The sequence below is a fragment of the Colius striatus genome, chromosome Z (assembly GCF_028858725.1).
Source record: "Colius striatus isolate bColStr4 chromosome Z, bColStr4.1.hap1, whole genome shotgun sequence".
Taxonomy (NCBI): Eukaryota; Metazoa; Chordata; class Aves; order Coliiformes; family Coliidae; genus Colius; species Colius striatus.
The window spans coordinates 7,804,917-7,831,864 of record NC_084790.1 but is presented as its reverse complement, the minus strand read 5'-3'; the positions used below and the strand labels follow the sequence as shown (position 1 = coordinate 7,831,864).

At 36.9% G+C, this 26,948-nt stretch overlaps 2 protein-coding genes across 2 annotated transcripts in view; one reads left to right on the top strand and one right to left on the bottom strand.

Annotated features, from left to right (window-relative positions):
- KIAA0825 (KIAA0825 ortholog) overlaps nucleotides 1-5,874 on the bottom strand; it is a 251,533-nt gene extending 245,659 nt beyond the window's left edge. Inside the window, exons 1-2 of the mRNA XM_062018445.1 lie at nucleotides 5,830-5,874; nucleotides 4,722-4,779 (exon numbers count right to left, since the gene is read on the bottom strand). The gene's annotated coding sequence lies outside the window, so the exon portion shown is untranslated. The remainder of the gene's footprint in view (nucleotides 1-4,721; nucleotides 4,780-5,829) is intronic.
- A 604-nt stretch (nucleotides 5,875-6,478) lies between these two features.
- The window catches only part of SLF1 (SMC5-SMC6 complex localization factor 1), a 37,365-nt gene continuing 16,895 nt past the window's right edge, over nucleotides 6,479-26,948 (top strand). The window contains exons 1-11 of the mRNA XM_062018584.1: nucleotides 6,479-6,564; nucleotides 6,977-7,090; nucleotides 7,230-7,305; nucleotides 11,044-11,287; nucleotides 13,417-13,579; nucleotides 18,340-18,471; nucleotides 19,929-19,982; nucleotides 23,634-23,792; nucleotides 24,399-24,565; nucleotides 25,321-25,458; nucleotides 26,122-26,287. Coding sequence (XP_061874568.1) covers nucleotides 6,556-6,564; nucleotides 6,977-7,090; nucleotides 7,230-7,305; nucleotides 11,044-11,287; nucleotides 13,417-13,579; nucleotides 18,340-18,471; nucleotides 19,929-19,982; nucleotides 23,634-23,792; nucleotides 24,399-24,565; nucleotides 25,321-25,458; nucleotides 26,122-26,287 — 1,422 coding nt within the window. The 5' untranslated portion in view covers nucleotides 6,479-6,555. The remainder of the gene's footprint in view (nucleotides 6,565-6,976; nucleotides 7,091-7,229; nucleotides 7,306-11,043; nucleotides 11,288-13,416; nucleotides 13,580-18,339; nucleotides 18,472-19,928; nucleotides 19,983-23,633; nucleotides 23,793-24,398; nucleotides 24,566-25,320; nucleotides 25,459-26,121; nucleotides 26,288-26,948) is intronic.

The following is a 26,948-nucleotide window of genomic DNA, read 5'->3' as shown; positions in this document are numbered from 1 at the left end:
AATTCTACTCTGGTCTGCCCAATAAATCTTTTGAGGATGCTCCTGGGAGGCAAGAAACAGGAAAATGAAAGACACAGGGCTGGCTTCCTTAGAGAGTTCACACTGACACAGAGGAGCCCATAAGGCCTTCTCAAAGGAAGTTTTTTGGGGTCCCCAAAATGATGCTCTGTTCCTCATCAGGGACTTCAGTCCTGCTCTTACTTCAGCCGTTACTGATATTTTGAGCAATAATGTTGCTAATCAAACAGCCCTTCTGTCAATACTGGCACTCCAGATGGAAGAAAACACTGTCAGCAAAAACCTTCTACACTAATAAATGCCATTGCTTTAGTTGGGGAAGTGGAAGAAAAGAGGGAGACACCTTGTGTCATTGCTTCAAAGGAAGTTTTTTACTCTTCTGTGTGTAAGTGACTGAAGAAGTACCCCTTCTGCAAAAGGTCTAGCTGCTTTTTCTGCAATCCCCAATTTTCAGGAATCTATTGGGAGGATCTCACCAACTCTCACACAGCTCCTGGGACAAAAAAAAGATCGCAAAAGGATATTGCTGGCTCCTTGAGGGAACTTTTCCCTCACAGTGTAGCACGGTAACTCTGGGAAAGAGAACGACTTCTACATCTTACACCTGTGTACGTCAAAGCCAAGTACAATCACCCAGTAATGTTTGGAATAACAAAACTTCACTTCTCAACTCCCAAATCCACAAGTTTGATAGGAAACAACCTGTCATTAAGTGAGACTTCTTGTTCATCTAAACGAATTCTTCACAAGACTCAATAAGAAAAATAAAAATTATGGATGTTCAGTTAACTTTGCATTGTGACCCACCTCAAAGCTTATTTGAAGAGAAATACACTTTCTTACGGCAACAGGTTACTACATTAGTAGGATCTAATTTTTGCTATTACTGTCACAGTTAATTTGTGATTTACGATTTTGTACATGCTGTCTACATTTTGAGTGTAGTTGACACTGGCTTCTGTTAAAATAAAAAAGCACACCAATGAATATATTATTTTCATACTGAATGCTTCTACTACAATCTTCACAAGACATAAGAGACAGTGAAATCCCAGGGTGAGCTGCTTTCAGGTGGCAACCTGAAATTATTATGGATGGATGATAAATAAAGTTGTAAGAAGAGAAGAGTCATCTGCAAGATCTGTTGATGACAGGGCTTTCACCTTAAGAGACAACTAAACACTTACATGGAACTGCTACAATTCTTTGTTAACCTCATCTTAAGTACCAAATCTATATCCCATACCTGTACCCTACAATGTTATATAATTTTCCAGTTACATATTGATAAAATACATAGATAGAACTGTAACATACTGTCATGTACTTTGATACTACCTTGCTCTTGTACTTTCATTATCTTCCCTATTACAATTTATGCCACACTTTCTCTTATTTTTTTTCCTTCTTCCATCTACAATCATGTACACCTTTTGTCTACCTTCTGTAATGACCTCAAGTGAACAGCAGAGAATGTAAAAAGTGCAACAAGTTACCCCATTGGTTACATCATAACTAAGCTTATTCTCAAATGACTGTGAGCTGGGGTTCATGTTTATCTGCATTGGGGGACATCAGTCATGCTGTTGTCGGTTGCCTAATAAGAAACAAACCTGTGGGGACAAACAGGTTATCACAGTGAAGAAACCATTCTGAAAAACTCTAAGTATGTCCATTTCCACTAATAATATACATATATAATGAAAAAATATATCATTTCTGCTAAAATCATACACATCCCTTTCTGCTAAAATCATACACTATAAAACACACCACCTTTTTCTTTCTTTTTTTTTAATTCAACAGTGTCTGAACAAGCTTATGTATGTGGATTCTCAAAAAAAGATAAGGTGAATAGACTTTGATGGAGGAAAACTTGATAATCACATTAGAATGGTTCACCTAGGTAAGAGAAAATACAAGAAAGTCAGTGAGGGAATTAGGTCAATTAAGTATTCCAGGCAGATATAGTGGATTTAGGTCAGGGCTAGAGAAGAGTAATATGATTAAGAAAGAAGGTCCAAAGAGCCAGGGACAAATTCACATCAAGCGAAGACAAGAAACTTGAACTTTACACAGTAGGAACAGTAAGGTATTAGATGCAAAATGAAACCATTTTACTACCTGTATTTTAAATGAAAAAACAGACAAACAAAACCTAACTCCAAGTCATGAATGGAACTGCAGTAATGAAGTGCTGTTCACTAATTCATTAATAAGTCAACTAATACATATAAAGTACATAAGTTGGCATTATTTACAGAAGAGTTATTGAACCAGTTCTGTGCTCTCTATGCTTGTCCTGCAACACCGATTCACTGCCATACATTAATGGACAGTGAGCTGGCAGAAAAGTAGATGAAGGCAAGGAGGTAAGAAGACAGGCTGAGCTTACAATAATCAGGAAAAGAAATGCTCTAAGAAAAATGGTTACATGAAAGAAACACAAATGACATCTCCTGAAACGACTATAAAGAAGATGTTTTTAAATGTAAGTACAAAGTTACGATAACTGAGAGTTTACATAATCAGTAAGGCTTGAAGAAAAGCAGTAATTTTCACAGTGCTTCTTCTGCCATGCCTGTATCGATCATCTCATGAAAGAAACTACAGGTACATTTACAGAAGAATTATTATTATTTAGAAGCTATTCTAGCTTCTGCAGTTTTATACTATGTTTACACTCTTTCTAATTCTTGTAATCACTATACAGGAAAACTTAAATTCCTAAATGTTTCAACAAAGCCAGTCAGTGCTTCATACTGAATACAAGCTTACAAAATGGACTTAAAATAGGGCATAAAGTTAGATTTCTCTCCACATGAAGGCAGTATGGAGACATTTCATACTGTTTTAGCATTTATGACTGAGGTTTCTGTGAGCTTCAGGGTTTTAACAAGAAACCATGACTATCAAATGTAGTGCTATTAAAGTTTGCCTATGGCACTGTGTTTTTTTCTCTCATCAAATGATACTTCTTAAACAATTATACACATATTGAGGCTACAGAAGAAAAAAGCTCTAATGGATAATTATTTTAACTCTTAAACTGTTAATCAGTCAACTGATAAACTCATTGTACGATGGAAAATATTTAAAGCACACAATGCAAAATGTCTTCCACTAGATAAAATAAATCTGTCAAATCGTATTTCACAACTTAAGAGATGTTTATGAATGGATTGTATCACTATTACAATCACTGCAAGAAATTAAATGTTTCAACATAGGAAGTCAAAAAGCTAGCGAGGGACAAAAGAAGTTGAAAAATCCACCCCAAATCCTAAGTTGCAAAGTTAAAGATAAAATGGTGAAGGCTTACAAAAACGATTGTAGGATTTAAGGATAAGTGACCACAACAGTGACCACATCAATGATGGCAACTCCATTGAGTCCTGGATGTACTACCTGACGGGAAACAGCTATCTGTGGGAAAACATACAAAGTGAAACTTCAAGGCAAAAAACACAGTGGTAATACAATTATGTGTGGAACATGAAGGTAACAAAGCATATAACATAGAAAGCTAGAACAGTGGAAGGAAAATTAAATTCATCTCTTTTTTTTGTTTCTCTAGGAAGTACAATTGAGATAGAAGCAGTTACAGAAGTCTGAAAGAGATGGGCACCTGAAATACTGTACATAAACTCTTTTTCCAAAAGAGTAGAAGAAATACTTAGTCCTCTGATCTTGACATCTCAACAACCTGAGAACATAGGAGCTGTACAGCCATTCTTTATAGTCCTTAAAATGCAATTAGAAATTTTGTAAGTGAAATACCATTTGTGTAGCACTGAAAATCTCAATTTTTATAAAGTATGCCACATGTACTGTAGAAGAGAAACTGTAAAAGTGAATAACCATCTGAAAGCAACAGATAAACTGAACCATACATTTTTACCATATAATATTTAAACACCTTAAAAGAACAAAGACATTTAGAGATACTAAAAAATATGCCAATTAAAAAGACTGCTCCCTAGATCTAATATTAACTCCTGTAATTATTAATTAAGAGCTATTTAGTTACTATAATGAGATCTCCACAAGGAGAGAAAAGAAGAAAATATTTTAGGCTTTGGTGAAAAAATAATGGAGAAGGCAAGTCAAATCCAAACATACCAGTCATCACTAAAATGAAAGCAAAAACATGTTCTTAATTTCTTCAAAATAAACTTCATTAAGAAAGCATTTTAAGGTGAAAATAATGGGAAATGTTTTGAGTTACTTTGATTCCATATATTTTACATGCCAGAGATAAGAAAATAAAAATAAAAACTAGGAAATATTTAATTCTCAAAAGTAATAAATAAGTATGGGCTTATATAAGTATGCCACCTCATCGCTGTTATCGAGTTTACAGTATTTACAGTATTTACAGTATTGTGCTGACTGTTCACTGAAGACCTCTCCAACCTCTTCAGAACCCTGTGGCATCAAACTGCTATTATTTACCAGTTAGGTAATGGTTGGTAGCTACTGGTAGCTAAAAAGAATTAAATTGTTTACAAGAAAGTAAAAGTTTAAAAGAACTTAAATGAATACTTTTACAGTGCTGACAACTCAACAGTGAAGGCATAAAGGTGCAATAGGTACAACGGAAAATGCAACCAATCTTCATTGTCAATCAAGAAACGCAAGCAATAAATACAGCCATTTAACTATACAAGTACACATTTAAAGATTTCTCCAGTGCCACTTACACAAAAAACGAATGACTGAGGTTGATGCTTACTGCTTCATGTTTGCACAAAAATATCGCTGCAACGTTAAGGGAACAGAAGATGGGAAAAACTTCAGTAAGCATTAAGGTACAAGAACACTTTATAATCAGCACAAAGGATCTTTGCGAGGCCCGGCAGAATTACTTTTCTATTCTAATACATGGGAAACTCAGACAGATGTAAAATCAACTGTCCAATGTGCTGCCAAATTTTAGATGTCTGAAGCTAGGTCATTTTGGTTTTCTTTCCAGAGGAATACTCATGTTTTGTAGCACTGCTGAATTCAAAGCATTGCCTCTTATTAATCTAAGCTGTTGCAACAAACACCACTTGTGAAAGTTTTGCCATCAGTATGTCAATTTATGGGTCTTAAATATGAAACAGCTCCCTCAACGAGTAAAAACTGACTTGTCCAACACCATATAAGAATTTCATGGAAGGGGAGAGAGCAACATTCAGTTCTCTAAGGAGCCAACTCAACTATCTTTTTTTTTTATTATTATCAATCAGGATGTGTGACTTCTATTCTCCAACTGTATTTTGAAGGAATCAAAATTAAAAGTTTATCTACAAAGCTAATTTTATTCATTGTAAGCAAAGACAGCTTTCTTGCGTAGTATCTACTAACTATATAACATGACACATAAATCAAGTCAAAATTCATCTCTCAGACACAGAAGGGACCAAAACAAAGTCTCCCAAACAATCACAATCTTGGCATTTTTACATTTCCAAATTTTAAACTCAGTGCCAGGGGCATAATCTGAATATTATTTTGACCTTTGACCTTGTTGCTTGGAAATTTTAAAAATTCCCAAACAAAAACCTGACTTCTATAACAAAAAGTCAGTACCAACTTGATCAGCGGGGCAGGAATACCTTTTGCAAAATGTTTGGATTATTCAGCTGCAGCAGTATCTGGTCACCTTCCCTGAGGGTCAGCCATCACGTGGCACATGACACTTTTAAACTGAGATACAGAGAAATGGGTACTCAGGATCAAAAATCCTTGGTCCCTTTCCTGACTCCCAAGGGCTGCCTGTTCCAGAGAGGTGACACTTCAACACGTATCTACATAGAACTCCACCTGGTTCCTCTGTCAGCTTCCTCTGCTTTGCGAGGTCTCTTCCGTTTTCCAGCACACACCAACAGACTGCTTTCCGCTCTTTTAACTCTGCCGAGCAGCAGAAATGGTGATTTTTCAGACTGTGGGCCGGCTCCGGCGTGTTTCCCAGCTCGTCCTCCGCCCCACGCCCCCAGCCCTGGGGACCCAGTGCTCCCGCCCTGAGGGAAGCCCTCCCCTCCGCTTCCCGCCCTGTGTCAAAGCGCGAAATTGGCCTTGCGGCTCCGCTCCGGCGGGGCCGCCTCAGAGGGTCACCGGCCTGCTCTCCCGCCTGCCAGCCCCTCGGTCGCCAAGCGCCGCCGTGCAGCCTTGGCCCTGAGCAACGCCAGGTTGTGCCGCGAAGCAGAGCTAGCCGCGGGGAACCCCTTGGCTCCGTGGCGACCGTAAACCCTGTCCCACTCGATGCCGAGGCCTGGCCTGACGGGAAGGGATGGGGAGGGGAAGGGAAAGGTAGCCCCGCCGGGGCCACTTACCCGGCCGGGCTTCCCCCGCGACTCCGCGTCGACAGCCCCGGAGACCGCGGAGCGTCAGTGACAACGGCCCGGAACGGCCGCGCCGCCACATCCGGGGGCGGGGCATGGGGAAGGCGGGAAGGCGCTGAGGTTGGAGCGCGGGGTGCAGCGTCCGCAGCGGCCTGGGCTCGCCCGAGAGGAGGGAAAGCTTCTGCCGTGCCGCCTGCCTGCCGTCCCCATGGCGTCTGTATGTCAGCTGGGGACTCCCTTTGCAGAGGGGAGGTGGTTCGCTGCAGCCCAGGAGCCCACTGGGACACTTTCCCGCGGGGGCTTCTCTGAGGGAGGGATGGCGTTCCCTCCTCGGGGGCCACAGGCTGGAGCGGCGCGGCCTCCCGCCCCCGGGCTGGAGGTTGCGCGGGGCAGCGGGGCTTAGCCTGCAAGCGGAGTGGAGCCCGGCCCGGCGCAGCTCGGCCGTTAACGCCTTGCAGGTGACAGGAGTGGCTTCAAATGTGGCGTGCTGCCGCCGGGTAGTGTTGATTCTTTCCAGTGTGTCTTCCCTTTTTTCTCTGAAATCAAATGGGATGAGCTAGTAATTCAGCCAGTGTTTCGTGATAATATATGGTGTTTGTTAATGTTTCCTTTTCGTTTGTTTTTAACAGATGGCGAGGAGCCGCGAGAAATGGATAATCCAATTAACTGGATTCAGAAAACAAGAGAAGAAGGCACTAATCGAATGTCTGTTTAAACTGGACTGTGTTTTTTTAGATGATAAGGTATTGTGCTCTAAGATACCAGATAGTTAGAGAAGAAAGAAAAAATGGGTGCCTTGACAGGATGGTGCAGTGGTTTATAGCCATTTAGAAATTGTTAAACTATTTCCAGTGATACAAATCTGTTGTTTTGTTTTGTTAGAAATACAGAAATTGTACACATCTTATAGCAAAAAGGCTATGCAAGAGTGAAAAGTTCTTAGCTGCCTGTGCTGCAGGTGAGTAAAAGATTTTCTGTAAAATGTCATAGGGTCATAACATAAGACTGGAAAGGACTTTTAAAATGTTTCTAGTTACTTGTTTTCTTCTTGTGAATGAACTGTCGTAGGAACCCTCAGTCTTTTTGCTCCATTAACCTTGACTTTTAATGTTGTATTATATTCAGGATCTAATTCATTACTTTTTGCTTTTGGTTTTTTCCTAAATGATGAAGCCAATGTCTTCATCAATTATCTGGATGTGGGTATAAAATGTGCTTTCACTAAGGTTGCAGATGATACAAAGCTGGATGGCATTGTAGATATGCTTGAGGGTAGGAAAGCTTTTCAGAGGGATTTGGACAGAGTGGATCTATGGGTAGAGGCTAATGGGAGGCAAAGCAAAGTGCCAGGTTCTGCACTTGGACCACAGTAACCGCTGGCAATATTACAGGCTGTGGCAGAGAGGCTGGAAAGCTGTCCAGAGGGAAAGGAGCTGGGGATGTTGTTTGACAGCAGCTGAACATGAGCCAGCGGTGTGCCTAGGTGGCCAAGAAGGCCAATGGCATCCTGGCTTGTATCAGCACTGGTATGACCAGCGGAACCAGGGCAGTGGCCATCCCACTATACTGAATACTGGTGAACCTGCATCTTAAGTGCTGTGTTCAGTTTTGGGCCTCTCACTGCATGAGGGACACTGAAGGGCAGCAGCATGTCCAGAGATGGGCACCATAGCTGAGAAAGGGTCTGGAGCACAAGTCTGATGAGGAACAGCTGAAGGAACTGGGAGTATTCAGCCTGGAGAAAAGGAGGCTGAGGTGGGAGACCTTCTTGCTCTCAGCACTCCCTGACAGCAAGTTGTGACCAGGGGTGTGGTTGGTGTCTGCACCCAAGTAACAAGCCACAGGACATGAGGAAATGGCATCAAGTTGCACCAGGGGAGGTTTAGATTGGAGATTAGGAGGAACTTGTTCACTGAGAGGTTTGTTAGACACTAGCACAGGCTGCCCAGGGAGGTATTTGAGTCCCCATCCTTGGAGTTACTTAAAAGCTGTGGAGATGAGGTGCTGAGGGACAGTGGCGTGGAAGTGTTATGTGAGTGGTTGGAATTGATCTTAAAGGGCTTTTCCAACCAAAATGATTCTGCCATCTTTATTTTATCTACATCTGTTCCAAAACAGAAAACTTTGTTCTGTATTAGTTACATCATGATATGAGCACTAAAAATGGATTGCTTTAAAACAGGTCAGAGAAAGTATGGATACTTTTAGTCAGCCTGGATTTTTGGCAGCAAATTCACTTCCAGTATTCACTGGTATAGATCACTGTCTGTAAAATACTGTTTCTACACAAGAGAAAATTCCAGGCCTTTGCCATTTTGACACAAGCCTCTGGTCTTTCCTCTTGGTTTTCTTTTACCTAAGGCCTGATGCTGGAATCCTGTACATAATCAACTAGAATGCTCTTAGAGAATTCTACGCTTTAAGATTTTGTTATAGACAGATTACCTGTAAGGATTTTATCATGTGTTTAGAAAATCTTGTGGAGTTGTGGGATTTCACAATACTGATCTATTAACTAGTTAAACATGATCTTTATTTTCCCTATACTGTATTGTATCAAAGTGTTAAGGTGATTTTTAGGATGAGTGATTGTCCTCATTTTATCTGGGATAGAGTTCATTTTTTTCATAGTTGCTAGTGTAGGGTTGTGTTTTGGATTTGTGATGAAAACAGTGTTAGTGTTGGTAACACAGGGATGTTTGGTTACTGCTGAGCAGAGCTTGCACAGCATTAAGGCCTTCCATACCACAGGACATCATGCCCAGTATAGAAACTGCAGGGAGTTGGTGGGAAGGAGTGGATCACTGATCAGGTATCAGTCAGAGGGTGGTGAGCAATCACATGCGGCACCATTTGTCTTTTCTTGAGTTTTATTTCTCTCTCTTTTGTTATAGTTTTTTTCATTACAATTATTTTATATTTGTATTATCATTATTATTATATTTTATTTCCTTTTAGTTAGTAAACTGTTCTTACCTCAACCTGCGAGCTTTACTTTTTTTTCCTGCCTTCTCATCACACTGGGAGCAGGAGTGAGCAAGTGGCTGTGTGGTGCTTAGTTGACAGCTGGAGTTAAACCATGACAATAATCTTAAATTTAAGAGAGAACAAAATAACTGAAAATACAGACACAACTAATAGAAATAATTAAACATAGATTTGGGTTTAGAGATATATGTAAATTTCATATTTATACTTCCATACCTTATTAGTGGGCATTTTCAGTGGTCTGTTGCTGCTAGATTGTAAGGGGGAGTGTATAAGTCTACACAGGTGATTCATTGTACTAATGTAAAATTCTGATTGCACTCTAATAAAAAGAAAGATTCTTCTCCATGAAGAGAAGAATATTAAAATGTAGATAGATTTTTGTTGTTGCACTTAGTTTTAACTATTATTAACCATTCACTTGATGGGTTTTTTTAACTTTTGGGGATTTAAAGCACCTAGAGATGTTTCTTGAACTGAGTGGAAACGATATACCGAGTGTCCACATGGCAATGCAAAACTCAGTCATGTTTCTATACATGCACGTTTTCCCCAAAACCGTCTTGTACTTTTTGATCCTGGAAGAGGTTTGGTTTTTGCGGAATCATTCCTGTTGCTCTTGATGGCCAGGAGAGTGTGTTGATCCCTACTGCAGTTTTTACCCAGTAAATGTAAAAGATCACGTTTAAGCTCATTTAGGAGTCCCTAGAGGCAAACAGAAATACTAACAAGGGTGCCGGTTTTCACGGACTTCCCACCTGACAGAAGTTTAGAGATGAGAACTTTGAAATGAAAGTGATTTTAACAGTCAGGTTGTGCAGAGCATACCTTTTCCAGTCACAAGTCTACTGGTACCTATGCTAGGTTATGTTGAAGTACCATCTGTGCTCCTGCACTGAGATATTTTGTCAGTCAACCCTGCTGTTCTGTGAAACCAATTAGGTTCACACAATTCAAGTCAATTTCTCTTACAGTGTCTTCTGTAGGTAGTGTTTCAATACAGGAGCAGGGTACTAACCATGGCTCTTGACCTGAACCTGTAAGAAGAGAGAGACAGACAAAAAGGGGAAGATCATTACACACAGTATCAAAAGCATACATGCAGAAGATGAAAGAGGAGAGGCGGAGGAGGTGGAGCCAAGGGATAAGAGAAAAGGATATGAAAAGAAGAAAGGGGAAAGACAAAAGTTTAAAACTGTCTCCCCCTAATATTGGTATTCACTACAGTCGCAGTGCAAGTAATATTAAGAATATATAAAAGAAACAGCTTACTTGCTAAAACCTCTATTTGCTCTTTTTAGACATTGATGGTGAAGTATTTCTTCAGTTTGATATGTTTAAGTACATTTGTAAAAGTGTCAAGTGGTATTAAAGATGAAGGGTTAAGCAAGGTTCTATGTAAGTCATAAGAACCAAGTCTGGGAAGCTGAAAAATTCCATTTGCAGATTTTTGAGGATATAGACAAGTGTTTTATCTAGGAAGGGTAAAAAGGTACTTCATCACTAAAGAAAACCAGTGGCATTGAGATTTCTGATTCTAAAGTGTGAAGAGGAGAACTCTTGTAGTAGCAAGAAATTTTTAAAATGGTACTTTCAACTTTTATTTGTACAAGAAAGGTTCAAGCTAATTTTATATTAGATCTTCAGTTGATTGCTATTTGTCTGCACAAAAAAATCTTTCATGGTTGACAGTTCATTTGCTTTTTAGGAAAGTGGATACTAACCAAGGAGTACGTAATTAATAGTGCTGAAAGTGGCAGATGGCTTGATGAAACAATGTACGAATGGGGATATGAAATTGAAAAAGACACCCATTATTCACCTCAAATGCAATCTGCACCTAAAAGATGGCGCGAAGAACTGACGCGCTCTGGTGCTCCAGGGGCCTTCCACAGATGGAAAGTTGTCCTCCCTGTTATGGAAGGTGATAAACGAGTGGCGTCTGTTAGAAGGTACGATACATCTTAAAGCTTAAATAATGAACAATGGAACACTTACTGTGTGGTTGAACATGTTTTTATTCTTCCATCCCAGTTAATTTGGTCCATAATAACCTCCATCTCTTCAAATTCTGAATTGTTTTCATTAGTATACTTCAATACTTTTTGTAATAAAATGACTTCAAATCTTTAACATCACTGCTTTTTTTTTTCTTTTAGTGTCAGAAGTAACACACATTCACACATATTTACATCTTAAGTAATTTGCTTACAGAAACTTTCTTCATGAGGCAAGATACATAAGCTTAATTTTTTAATGAGCAATTGTTTATTTTTTCTGAGTGTCAAAGAGTAGCTGGAACAGAAAACTTTCATAGCTGAGCCAGCTGTGAACTGTATGTTATGACCAGGTCATTGTGACTCAAATCCATTTTTTGTGTCACATCTCTGCAGCAGCTTCCTGTTCTTCTGAAGACCCCATTTGTACTGTAACAGATACTTTTGATGTGTAGTTCAGAAGGGAAGGGACAAAAGTGTAAAGGAAAAGCAGAGAAAAAGAAAACAACTGAAACACAAGAATTCTGTGACTCAGTTTTTCTCCCCCCACTCTTCCTATGTGTTTGGTTTCCATGGTTTAAATAGTACATTGAATTGCAAACAGAGAATGTTGTGTAATGTTTACTTCTGGTACAGTAAAAGCAAACATGTCCTGATGCTGTTTTAGAGCTTTACAGTTGCTGGAGCAGGTGCTGTCCTACCCTCCTGCCCTGTTGACACTCCACTTAGTTGGGACTACTAGGTGTAGGCATACCACAGATGCATAGGCAAGAAGGGAAGCACGGTTTATCTGGTTGGTGATGGTATAGGGCTGCATGCCACACTGCAGAACATGTGTCTCTGGTTCATGAAGACAAAGTGAGGTGTAGCTGAAGTTACTATCTTCTGATGTTGCCGGCTGATAACATTCTCGGTGTGGTATTTTCTTGATTGAGCAAAAGAGGTTGGCATATGCTGTCTTGCAGGAGGGAGTGCTCATCCTGCTACACTTGTGGAAAATGCTCCTTCTTCTATAATAAATGCTTATGCAGATCTTCACAATAACACAATTGAAATACTGTCTTGCTCAACTCTCTGTTTGCCTTAGAAATAACCTTTAGCAGGAGCTTCATCAGCAAGACAGGTGTACAGGTAGTTTTATGGAAGGAATCTCTTTTTCCAGACAGTTTCCCATACACCAATATGGAGATCCTTTTACTGTCAGAAAACACTAAAAGGTATACATTTTTTTGTCTCTAGAAAGTACTGTTTTCAGTCATAGCAACCACTATAGCTTTGGGGAAAGACTGATTTTTCTCTTGTATTTACAACACTGCCTTTTTTCACAGTCTGTGATTTTTCTGCCCTTAGTGCCTAGCTGTTGGATGGGTAAATGTGTGAGACATGCATTATTCTCTTTTTACATACCTGGATTATGAAAAATAAAGCATATATATCCAGAGTATAAAGAGACCCTCTTTCTTCCACCATTTTTTTTTCTTTTTGTCTAGCATCTTTTCTAAAAGATAGGAATAGTTCAAGTGATACAACTCTGGGAATTGCCCCTGGGACAACTCTTACATGTAATAGTGTCCCAGTGACAGACAAATCTGTTTTCTGTGTATGATATTGGACAGCACTAAATGCTCTGAATAACTTAGTACAAAAGTGTATTTGTGTTATGAAAATATCTTGGTGTAGTTCAGAAAAGCAGTGTTGCATTTTTGGTAAACCACCTAATTTATTGCAAAACTTAGTTGAAAGACCATCATCATTTGTGGCAGACATAATGCAATAAATTATAGTTACTGTTACCAAATCTAGTCTTTGAAAAAGTACACAGGTAAAGCTTTCTATCAGATATGTAGGAAGTGTACATTGGGTTTAATAGTGTTAAACTGTGAAGAGTATCTTAGGTGGTTTCTTTCCTTTTCTGAAGGCTCTTAAATGTTTTTTTTATCCTGCTAATGAAGGTTGGGCAGTGCCATACATCTAGAGCCCTTATTCTCTTGCACTTGCATGCTTGTCATTTGTGAATGATAATGTAGCTTTGGGCAGTATTACTATAATGCAGTAAATACATCTTTTCAAATATGTTTATTTAGAGTTCTTCAGGCTGGAAAGGCAACCATATGTTCATCTCAAAGTGCTGGGTGTGATATAACTCATGTATTCAACAATAATAACATTTTTCCTGCGCAAACCAAAAAATATCCCTCTGAAACTCAATGCTACCCATTGCAATATATAGGAGATTACCTTTTTGAGGTAAGTAAATTTTAAACATACCTAAAATTAGTTTTCCATTGTTAGCAATTTATGTCAGGTTTACTGATTACTGTAAATGATACAGCTTTAATAATAGAGGGGATTATGAATGATAACACAACTTTCTGATTATGAGACTGATTTATCTAACAGAAGAGAACGCTCATGAATGTATGTAAATACCTGAAGGGAAGACACGAAGGGGACAGAGCCAAGCTGTTGTCACTGATGTCCTGTCACAGGACAAGAGGCAGTAGGCACAAACTGAAGCACCAGAGGTATTTTTAGGTATTTTCTAGGTATTTTTAACTGTGAGAGTGATGGAACACTGGAACAGGTTGCCTGAAGAGGCTGTGCAGTCTTCTTCCTTGGTGATATTCAAAAGGCATGGTCCTGGACACCTGTCTCTAGTTGGCCCTCCTTGGGCTGGTTACTTGGACTAGATAATCTGCAGAGATCCCTTCCAACTTCAACCATTCTGTAATTCCATAGTAGAAAACTTGTCTTTCCAAAAGCAGTGTTTTGTTTCAGACCAGAAGAAATAACACCAAGGAAGCATACGTTATTTCTTCTTCCTTTTCGTGTTCTCCTTTAGCTCCTTCTTTGTGCTACTATTAGTGGAAAAATTAGACTTCAGGAGGAGGTTACACTGTAGGTGATCACCAACTAAACAGTTAGTTATTTACAAAATACCGATTAAAAAAAGTAGTTTTTCATTTATCTTTTCTTTATTTTGGTAAGGATTTCAAACATGTCTGTGTGTATCTATCTGTCTACCTATATATGTGAATATGTATGTCTATTTTTTACTGGAGTTGGCAGTATTGTAATAGTATCTTCATGCTTCAGTGTCAATGTAATAACTTCATAGAATCATAGAATGGTAGGGGTTGGAAGGGACCTTTAGAGATCATCTAGTCCAACCCTCCTGCAGAAGCAGGTTCACCTACATCAGGTCACAATTATTCTGCCTTTTTTCTTAATGTTATAGGCAATCATAAAATAGGCTGTAGATTATTTGGTTAAAAGTCATTTTCTTAACTCAAAACCAGCTTGCCAGCCATCCATTAGGGCTGGGAAGGACTGCTGGTTGCAGTGTGTTTTGTGAGGAAAAGGTATACTAGGCAGAGGAAATTTACTTAGACTATTTCAATTCCAGGAAGCTAATGTAAGCTGGTCCCCTCCCTTTTTGGTCAATGCACTGAGCTTGATGCTGAAAGAGTTGTAATTTCCTAAAATAGCTGTATTAACTGCTATTTGAATGTACCTTTAACTCTTCATTGCTGTAGAAAGATCAGCTGTACTTGTAGATAAAATTACATAAAAATAATTGAAAGACTGCTGTAAGCAACAGGAGCTCTGTGAGGACGGATTGGCATGCCAAGAGGACTTGTTAAGAATCTCTCATGTATGAGCAGTTTGTATACTGTAATGCTTCTGCGTTTGCAGTCTCTTATCTGTGGAGTCTAAAGGGATGTAACTGTGTTTCAGAAAGTGTCAGTGAGTCCTCACAACTCAAATCACATGATGCTCACGTGTGCAAATACTAGATTCAACTTTGCTTCTTTTTGTGTTTGAAAATCTGTCACCATTCATGACAAAACCAATTTCTCTTCTACTAGTCAAAAGTGTCAAATTCTTAAGAATGCAAACTCTGTGTTTCTTGATCAAAGAGGATTTTCCTGAGTCCCAGTAGTAGCTTTCATCATTTAACTAAACAAGAACATGAGATGTGACATCATCAGATTGACCAAGACATGCGTACCTGTGTGGACCTTATTGGAGGATCAAAACCAGACAAGAAGTCATAATGCCAGAGAGCCAGAGGTTTTTTTTTTTGGTTGGAATGAGTAAGCCAGATGAGGCATTCCATTGCAGTATCAAATGGATCAGAGAGTTCAGCTTACCATTCAACTCCCAAATGGCACCAGGATTTAAATTTACAGTGATGCAAAGCAAAGGATAAGGCAGAGCAGAAAAAGCAGCTTTTTTAATCTTTCTCTTTGTGCTATGAGGGGACATTTCACTGTTGAGTGAATTTCTTTGTACATGCAGAATATAGTAGAACTGGAATTTCTTCTTAAAATTTCCCAAGAGAGAGATGTGAGCTTCATGATTCATAGTTGTTTGCTTACCAACTGCACAATAACTATTGACTCAGATGCACTATTCAGAACTTCTTGTCATTTTGACCTGGAACTACTCAAAGGTCTATGAAGATTCTTTTAGTCTGGTAGTTCCTCCAACTGTGGGATGATTTTAGTCAAGTGCTAAACGAAAGTACCACCTTTGATAGCAAGTAGGAGCTAAAACTGTGTATTACAGGAATAACCTACTTCATTTGAAAGTCCTTTGGATTCTTCAGATCAAAGTATATACTTTGCTCTTCCAGTTTTAATGAGCACTAAAGCTGTTACTAAAAGGTGACAAGAGGTTTGAAAGGTCTTGGTGTTACCCTGAGTAAAACACATCAACATGGGATCTCAGCCTAGTGCTTACCCTCTTAATGAAACTTGCTCAGGGAAACTGTTCTCTATTACACCTTTCAGCTAAGATAGACATTTGCATTTAATAAGGGAATGAGTGTCAAGTTTTTATGGCTACTTCACCTTTTATTGATCTCTGTGAGAATAAAGTGTTTCTTGCTATGCACCCTGAATTCCTCCCAGCTGTGATAACAGGTTTCCATCTTAAGCAGTCCATTAACTTATGCGTATCTTTCCTTTTTTTCTTGGATTTGATTAAACTAACTCACCTTAGAGGCCAAGAGAGCATTAGCTTTCTATTTAAATGCATCTAAAGAACTCAAACTGCCAAGACTCCTAGTGTCTTACAAGGAGAAGAATAAAACATAGGCAATCAAATCACAACACTTGTCCAAATGTATTAGGCTTTATCAAAGAACATTATGGGCATGTTCTTTTTCTCTCCCTCCCAGAAGTACTTGGCAAATAATTCACTATAACATTCCAACTTTGTAAATTTGTAGTCCTTCTATTTGACTGCTACTTCTAGCAAAAATAAATACCCACTTCCTCCCCAAAACAGCCTCATGTATGTCTAGATACTGAATTCAGCAACACAGTATTATGTTTTGGGTTTTTTTTTTCCAATGGAGCTGCATAGATATTCAGACTATTATTGCTGTGATTTTGTTTGTTTGGTTGGTTGGTTTGGTTTTTTAACAAAATCTTTGCTTCATCTTTATATTTCAGTATCTGGCTTTAGGATCTCCACTCCATATCTGCAGTGTTAAAATACTCTGTGGAATTGTCATTAATGATTCGGTCCTACAAGGTGTCAGATTTATAGGTTCAAGATTAAAGCACATGCATCATTTTAGAGAGCTAGTCTCTAATTTAAACAGAGACTTTAAATGCTTTGTTGGATGCATGCTACAGATTTTGCCAAGATGCTACTATAAGTTGTTTGAATATAAGTATTTTTATAAGCCTGTTGAAAAAAAGTGGTTAGAAAGTGCCACAAGAAGTAAAGGTTAGTTATTGCATTGGAGTTTGGCTCATCAAAAGCTATTTAGATTTTTTAAAAGTTACCAAAATAATTACTTGTCTTCTATAATGTGCAAAAAACCTCAGTGTCTCTTTAGAAAAATAGTTGTGGACCTGTAGAAGTATCTTTGGTTTGAATGATACATTTAAGGGAAAATCTGAAACCAGGATGAAACATGCAATGTTTTAAACTTTGTCTTGAAAACTTAAAAATATATACTGTTCTTGGATTGCATGTTATGATTACGTGCAGTAGTGTGTTTTTCACCATATTATCCATGGTGATTCACCTATCAGATATGTCTGAATTAGAAGGTGAGCTGCCCCAAGGCTTTCCCACCAGCTCCAAATATAAAATGACCATCAGTACTGTGACTGAGGGGAACACTCCACCTGCATCTGTATTTTCCACTCATCACACTGCAGGAGGAGACTGGCTTTGTGGTTGTACATGTGCTTACCTAAACCAAAGATGATGTTTTATTTTTAATCTGTGTGTCTTTGATGAAAAGCGTATACTGAAACTCTTCCTGGAATGTGGTGTTCTCATATCCTGAAATAACTTTAACATATTTTTATAGTTATTTTTTACTAACACAAGTTATCTTGTGACTTCACTGAGAGTCTTTTCAGAATGAGTTAGAAAATTCTTGAGAAGTTCTTCCTCATTCCCAGAGGTGAAGAAACAGCTGAAAATGATAGCTGGACTTAGAGAATAAATTATTTACAATAAAAACCCTTCTCAATTTTCAATTGCTATTTTAGTTTGAGCTTATAGGCAAGAACTGAGAGGATTTTGTTGTAGTGACCTTTATAAAATGAATGCACGGTCGTAGTCAAATTGATGAAAAAATGTCTTAAAAAGTCATTACTATATTTTTTATTAATTGAGAAGCTGTGGGCTTTGTTTTTAGTTTTTGTGAAGTCCAGAGAGATAATCCATTATGGAAACACAGCTGTTGTTTCAGCCACAAGGATTGAATCAGAGTTAAAGTCAGCTAAGTCAGTTAGGGAAAATAATTATGGGGAAGCTTACATTGATAATTCCTATTCTGTAGCTTCCTACAACATCAGTGGTTTGTTTTCAAACCACCAGCTGTCTATCTGGCACAAAATGTAGACCCTTGAACAATTACATGAGCATGCATATGCACACAAGTGTTTGCAAAGGAATATACAAAAAGTCTTAGCACATAAAAGCTGATTTAGAGCACTAGCTTTGAAACTAACTTTTTTTTTTGCTCTGCACAGGATGAAATAAGAAATACCAAGGATAGACAAATGAACTGTTTTCTGGCTGCACATGAAACAGACCAAATTGTGTCTAATGCGCAGCTTGCTGAAATGAAAAATGCTGTTATAAAACATATGTATTTTGCTGTGGTAAGTAACAATCACTTAATGCTTTCTCAGCATAAAATATATGTTATTAAATTTATCTTTCATTATAATACTGAGCTAACAAAGTAGGTATTATAACATCTTTTGGAATAGCAATAATACTTTTTAACCTGCAGTGTTTAATAATCCCTGTTTACCACATCTATCATTAGTTAAAATATAATTTAATAACGGTAATTGGTAGGCATGGGTGTGTGGAAGATACAGTGGACTTCTTTAAATCATGATGTAATATATGACATAAGTAGTAGCTAATATTCTTGAAAGAAATATCTTTGGAGTATGGTCTTTCTATGACTTTCCTGTTCTCTTGCTAAATGGCACTAACATCTTTTTAAAACTCACCATATCCTAGAGCAATTGCTTTATTGATTCATATAAATGTTTTTTTTATTGTGAGTTAAAAGTAGAGCTAAATACACTCCTTTGTTTTAATGCTGTCACATATCTAGTCCTGATAAATGTGATACATTGGTAGTTAAAGATGTTTCATATATAGAAAAAACAATGAATTACTTTATGTTAGGATGTATTATCTCTATATAAACAGTGATGAAGGTAAAGGTGTGCAACTGTTCTTGTAGGAGTTTGTTTACATGCAGCACTATGTTGTGTTTGGAACTGCGAAATAAGGTCTTTTATGTATATTAATATAAGGCCTTAGTAGTAAAAGAAGTAGATCTTTAGGTCATCAGTTCACACAATGCTTGAACACAATATTAACAAATAGAAGACTCATGCAGCTGAAATCTATATACATTCAAATGCTACATTTTTTATCAGTGACATTTTATCAAGACTAAACTCTCCAGACCTTTAAGAAATAAATATGTTTTTGACTTTTCATGTATACAACACCCAACAAGTGCACTTAATATCATATTCTCTTTCCCTCGAACTCTCATGTACTTAACGTGCAGGTGGAGTAATCATAATCCTAAAGACAATCTCTCCTAAAACCTATTTTCTAATAACATGTATGAGTAAGATTGTAACACTAGGCCATAACTAAATATAGCAATAATAACAATATATTTTTACACCTACTGCCCTGTCTTCACACCATAAGGAACTTGCAAGGGGAATCTAAGGCTTGCACTTTGCTGCAGAACTGAAACAATATTTTTTATTGTTGTTAAGTGGACCAAATCTAGTAAATCTATCCTTACATAGCAACTGTATAAACAAGAAGCAGAGTGTAACAGGAAAAATAGGGGGAAAAATTGCTCATATTATTCTTTTCCTTTTTGGTTGCTAATTCTCTATTTAATAATTTTACTATCCAGGCATTAAAAAGATAAATATAGAAGGATTGTTATGTTGAATGTTTTTCTTGAACTTTGTTTAATAAAGGTTGCCATTTAGGGCATTTTATGCAGTATTTATTGAATATGTTTATTGGTATCCAGTGTGCAGGTTGTCTTTATCCTGTTTTACAGGCTGTTAAGCACAGGTTTGCTCAAAAAGACCAGCTGAGTAAGTGCGATCCAGAGGTAAGGATTCTTATAACGAGAGCATGTTGCATATATGTAACTTTATTATAAAGTTAGGGAAGAATACTTTCATAGTGAAACTAGTTATCCAAAATTTCTTATCATTGAGAGTTACAGAGCATCATTGGAATGTTGTTGAATTTTGTTTGTTCTTACTCTTTAATGTCTCCTTTGTTACAAAGAAACTCTTTAATCCTGCTGGTTAAGGGAATTTTACTGGTTAATGTTCAAAGAAGCAAAGATGCATTAACATCTTGATTTATTCTAGCACTTTTTTTTTATATGAGGTAGCAGTAAAGAGAAGCTATACACAACTTATTGTAGTCTTCACCTCCCTTTGCTAATAGAGACAAACTTATAGCTAAAGATTGTCTTACTGGACAAAGAAACAGTATTTGTTCTCGTGCGTAAGCCTTAAATGTCATCATGTGGGTTTCTAAGTCTACCTAAGCAGAGATTTCAAGTAAAATACATAATGTTTTCTAGTCCTGTTTTATCATTATTCTGATTTAATTTTTTTTTTGCTGAATAATTAATTTAATAATTACTGAAGAAGCTAATTTCTCATGCTTCTTCTCATTAAGCCAAACATATGCCGTAAACCAGGTACAGTTCAGCAATAGGTTTTATTAAGTCTTTGTTATATCTTAAGTAAATAAATACTTTCAAAATTTTCACTTTTCTATCTATAATACTAAGAATAAATCTTTAAATAATGTTGAAGTGTTACCTCTTAGTACTTAAAAAGCATTAAACATAGTAGCTGTGAGCTAATGTACTTTATATGGTGACTTGTGTTATTTAAAAGTTAGAGAGAGAAACACTTAAAGCTACCTATTAGCATCCCGTATTTCTCAATATCTGAAGTTTTGATATCTTCATGAGCTGTATTACATAAATAGTTACTTGATATATAAATGAGGCCCCAGTCTGACAAAATGAGCTGTCAGGCTTCACAGAATCTCTTTTTTTTGAATTGACATAGTAATGAAGGGATGAGAAAAATATATTTATAACATGAGCATTAAAATACTTTTGTCATTGTCCAACACTACCATTAATGGGCCAAGTGCTCATTAATGGGCAAAATACTCATCTCTTACTGGATGGATTCACATTGAAAATGTATTGGATGTATTTATCAGAAAAATTCTTTAGCTTTCTTAAGACATGTAAGCTGGAATTGTTATTTCGTAATCTTAATATTTTATTTGGAAACTTTAAGGCTAATTCTAATACTTTTCCTGTGCATTACCTGCTGCTGTCTTTGTGGAATATCCGTTGTTCCTCTTTTCATCTAAGACTTTTAAAAATAGCTCCAATAAACATTTCCAACAATACTAGTGAAGTAAAATAAAACCTATGAACTAAATTAGCAGATTAGAACTACATGCTATAGTCAGTTATCTCAGTTTGCATCTGACAGGAAGGCTTAACTCAGCTAAATGTTGTGTATCTATCATCTTCCGTAAAATGGTTCTTTCTCTTTCATCAGTTTCTTTTCCACGTTATGCTATATAAAACATTGTCTGTGAACCTTCATCTTTCATTTATTCATGCTCAGAGTTTTTATGTACCAGCAGTGCATCACAAGAAACTGCTAGTTCCTCTTCAAGCAGAATGTGAGCCAGGGCACTAGAGTAGGTGTCTCTTGATACTGGAAAAGTTTGTCACCTCAGTTTTCTATCATGTTTCTTCAGCCTACAAAATAACCTGAAAACCCATTCCTCCTTATCTTGAATGTAATGCAAAAGGTGTCATGCTCTCTGCAAAGAGAATTTTTTTAGTGTGCTTTCCAAGTAGCTTTCCAATGTTGCTTTTACTTCTAGTACCAGAGTTTTCAAGTGACGTAAATTTCAATCACAATATAAAAAGACAGATGCTGGTGTGGTCACCAGATGAGGGCTACTAGTAACCTGCTTGTACATATACAAGGTACTGAGTCATCTTCACACATCTTAAATCCAGGCAACAGAGAAGTTACTCTTTGGCTGCAGTTAAACACTTATGTGTTTAGATGTGCTGTTTGCATATAATTAACATTACGAAAGTATGAATGCTGCAAACCTTTATAGTGCATATATGAATGAGATAATTGAAGTAAATGTGAGTTGGAAATTCCAGATGCACAAAGACTTGATTTAAAATAAATAGCCTAGATGAGCAGCTTTATTTATTGTTAACGTAACAACAACATACATTGGGAATCCTAGAAAAGAAACATTTGCAGATAAACTAAATATCTAATGCTAAAGTGGAGCTCATTTAACTGAGACTTTTGCTGTGATTTAACAATGACTAAAATTTCTTTCAGAAATGTTTTCCAATTTGACCAGAGCTCCTTACATTTTTAGCTTATTACTGAAACATTTTTTTTGAAACTTATCTTCCTGATAGCACTGTACTTGTGGACGTCAAAACCACAATTGGACTCAAAGTCTGCGTTAATTTAAATTTTAAACTAGTTTTCAAATAATTGGTAGGGTGTCTTGAGTAGCTTTAGCTAATGTACATTAGAAGCCAAGTTTTCTGGCAGAGGTCATAAATTCTTCAAGTTGTCAGGGACTAAAGCGATGATAAACTGATGTAACTCTTTAATTCCTGACAGTCCAAAGGGTGACCTTCGTGACTCTGCTTCTCTCAGTTGTGACTCTCTCTCTCCCAGTTTCTTTTAATTTGTCAGAGCATCAGGCTGTGCAGTCAAACAAAATAGCTGAATTTCAAAATAGATGTTATCGGGTAGAGGGAAGTTGTGCTTCAGTTGATGATACAGTTACAACTGGTTTGTGCATGTAAGCTTTGATGGAACCCTGACTAGAGGGAAGATGTAAATAGCAGTGTAGCTGAGATCTTCAGTAGTTCCTATTTCATGTCATTAATCTGTGGAAATAAAGGTTTGGAAAACTGAGAATACAGGCAATAACAGGGAAATTGCAGGGCAGATAAAGCGTTTCATGAAAGCCATTAGATCCTTCTGGGTCCTCTGAAAGCTTGCCAAGTTAAGTGTTTTTCTGTCATGAGTGGCAGAGAATAAGAGGGAGGCCCTGTGCCATTAAGAAGATCTTCAGAGCTTTGAAATCCACTGGGATCAATACCTGTGCTATCTGTAGCATTAGCTGCTTCTCTGACATGCTATATGGGAATAGGAGAACTAGGGAGATGAAGCATTTACATGGTTTCTGGTTTTATAATGTGTACTTGTAAATGACAAATTTTGAGATTTTGTTTTTCTCTTAATATTTTTAGCTGTTCAGTGGTATTAATTACCTTACTACTCCAGCCATGTACTGTGGGAGGTACTCTGCACTTTACAAAGTATTAACACTCCTTTGCATACCTTTCCAGTGTAAATTACAGACAAGTTATTGAGTGTGTGAATTGTAATTTGTTTTTTAAAAGGATAAATGCATTCTTCTGTGAAAAGAAGCATATTCTGAAGCCTGCTGTCTTTTCAGCGTAAGCCCAGTTCAGTAAAATTAAGAGGCTTTCTAGATAACAAGCAGCTAATAAGTAATATTTCTGGGTTATCATTTTCTTCCTGTTTTATTACATTACCAACATGTTACTTACAGATTTCCTGTTAGCTCTTTTAAGTTTCATTTTTTTTTTAATTAAGCTGTTCTTTTACTTACAAAGATATCTCATTCCTAGGTTAAAAGTAATGACCTGTCCAGAGGCACATGGTATGTGCTTGAAGGATTAGTGGAAGAGTATTTATTTCCTGATGTAATCACAGAACTTGCTGCTGGTCAAAAATACTCTACACCTCCCGTGCAACTTCTTAATTCTCTTCTAGAATATGCCCTATTGGTGAGAGATAAAGTCTATTACAAATTTTAAAGCAAGAAATGGAAATATTGTGATCTTTGCTTCTGAGATTGTATTTAATATTTTTAGTGATGTATTCACCCTTCACTTTGTGTTCATCAATGTGTTTATGTTAAAAAGGAAGTAATTTAATAAGTAAGGATTTTTGTAAAATTATTATTTATTTACAAGCCATATGAATGTAGGGATCTAAAGACTGTGGAAGAATTTGACCAGATTTTTTTTTATTTTGAAAAAAATTGCTTTTACAAACAGCATTTGTGAGAGGTTCATTTTTTAGCATAGTAAGCCACATATAATGAGAGCTCAATTGAGAAGAAGGTTTGTTTTAGGTAGTGATGCATTCGGCTGGAATATCGCTGTAGGGCAAGTTCTCCATGTTTCCTTCTTTTTTTTTTTTTGTAAGCTCTGAATTTTGCTGCGTGTAGTTATGCATTAAATTGCATTAAATTGCATAATTAAATTGTTACTTCACTGATTAAATTTGGTCACTTGTGATGGTCAGAAACAAAGAAAACATATAAAGTCTTAGTGATTGTAGATCTTTGACCAGTATGAAGCCAATATTATTTTCTCATTTTGTTACAGGGAAATACCAATGCAGTATTTTATGCAAAAGTTTGTCACATTTTGTACTTTGTTCTCCAACGTGATCCTCCTTGGAAATCCCCAGCTATGTTAAAGTATTATTTGGATCTTCTTCAGTGTCCTGTCTGTAAGAAAGGTACATGGTCTTTAATAGAAGTTCTTGTAAGGTAAGAAAATTTAATGAAGTATTGGACACAGTAGTTGTTATGTTACTTTAAACTCAGAGACAGGGGAGGAGAGTTGGAATTCTATTGTGTCAAAGTCACATTTTCACCAGAACAAGTTAACTTGAAAAAATGTACATTTTCTTGTCCTCCTTGCTTTTTAAAAAAATATTTATTTTACTTTTTAGTACTTACTGGCAGAATGTGAATAACAAGCAATTGTATACCTGGTGGTTCTAATACTCAAAATTCTAACCAAAAAATGTGTTGGTGTTGGTATCTCTGTAATGTTAGGCAATCGTTAGTCTTGGTCATAGACTGTAGTCCTGTGGAATAGTGTGTGTGAAATGATGCCTGAACTGAGGTTTGTAGGATGTTAAGGATTGTTTGTCAGGATTAGATATGCCTATAAAATATTACAGGATTGCCTTGTAATTAGGATTTTAAGGAAGTTCTTTTAAATTCAGCAATTGTACAGTACTTCAAGTAGAGATAGAAAAATTAAATATGGTTAAATTATTTAGTTTACACTATAATACGAGATCTCTGTCTATGCGCAAAGCCCTGGTCACAAACATGTTAATCTTTTCTTTCTAAAATACAGCTTCAAAACCAGAGAGACTTTAAAGTTATGAATGTTGCTGAGGAGGATAGGATTTCCTTGTCAAAATTGTCAAAAGTCAAAGCTGGCTTTTTTGCCAATAGATCAGACTATGATTTCTGCCATACAAATTGATTTTTTTGTGTTTATTTTTCAGGTCTTGCCTTTATTGCCAAGCCATTTGTCATGCAGTCCCAATTTCAGAGAGAGGAGATGAACAGAGGATATTTCACAAAACATTATTGAAGTTTTTCTTTGATGTAGTAAAAGCTGAAGTAGAGTTTCTGACTAAAAGGTGGGTTTTGTAGGTAGGACAATGCTTTATGATTACTGTTTTACAGTTTCACATGTATTTCTGTATCTACAGATGCTGTTCTACAGAGATGGCAGTTTAACATTTCCTTTTGTATTTCTCAATCCTTTGTTCAATTCTTGTAATTTATATAGGCTTTCTTCTAAGTGTTTTAAGGCCTCTAGCTTGTCCCAGCCTATTATTTCACTGTATTGCAAGTTTCAGTAAGCATCCACTTTTGCTCATAAGGTTGTATTTTAGCTTTGCAAAGCTTCGGTATTCATTCTTTGATGTAGATAAGCAGCATTTTGATTGTACTGATTTTAAAAAAGGGAAAAAAATCAATTAACTGTTATCTATTCCTAGGGAGACAATTATCTTTCCTTAGTTTATGAAGTATTAAAAAAAAGTGTTGATTTTGCTCTCCCTTTATATACTAAAGGTGGTCTTTATGTAAATATTTGCACAATATTAGAATTCTTTCAGAGTTTGACTGTACCAGTCGTCATCATTTTACTTACTATTCATCAAAACTTGTGTCTGGTCTTTCCATATTTAAAAACTACCAAACTTGTTTGTGTTTTGACAGACAGGTTTCTCTCTGGTAATGTTAGTAATCAAAGTGTCATAAAGGTTTCATTCTTTTTCACTTTCTGTTTTTTACAGTTTGTTTGAACAGAGCAATTCACAGCATCAGGAAGTCATGCCACAGACAGTTCTTCTGAAGACCTTTTGGCTAGGAAACGAAACCTCAGTGCTTTTTACTAAACACATAAATATTCTAGCAGATTGGGTCATACTTTCCCATAGAGAATTGAACAGGAAAAATGATGTGAGTATGAATTTTATACTTTAAAATAATGAAGACAGGCATATTTTTTTACAGGCGTTCTTTTGTTCATTCCTTTGTGAGGAATTATATGTAAGTATCACAGCTGCTTGTTATAGCTGCCTTTTGTTGTGAAGCATGCTGGTTTTTGCTCCACTAAAGGAAATGAATTGATCCATAAGATTCTCATATTGATCTGTAGAGAAGAAACGAGTCGTGAGTAGCTTGTTGGCTACATTCAGATGTTCACATGCCCTTACCAGCAGGTATTACTGTAGTCATTAGGGACACCAGCTTAACACATCCTGTCAAACAATAAGGTGTAATGAAAGAGGCGATTATCTTTTTTACAGCGACTGTATTCAGGAAATGTTGGAAAGAGAAAGCTAACAAAACTAGTAATTTTTTGCTGTTTTCCACAGATATGTACTATTTTATTTTAATAAATGCCCCAATTTTCATCCTAAGTCCTTTAGTTTCATTTGATATTTTTCCTAGGTCTTTTCATAGAAATGGAATTGAAGGCAACTTAATTGCTGTTCTGTGACCTGCTGACCAGCAGGACATTGACCTGAAAGATACTGAGTGTCCTCTATACCACCTCTTTCTTTTCAGAAGCTAGAGCCTTGTAAAACATCTTTGACTTCTAGATTATCACATAAAA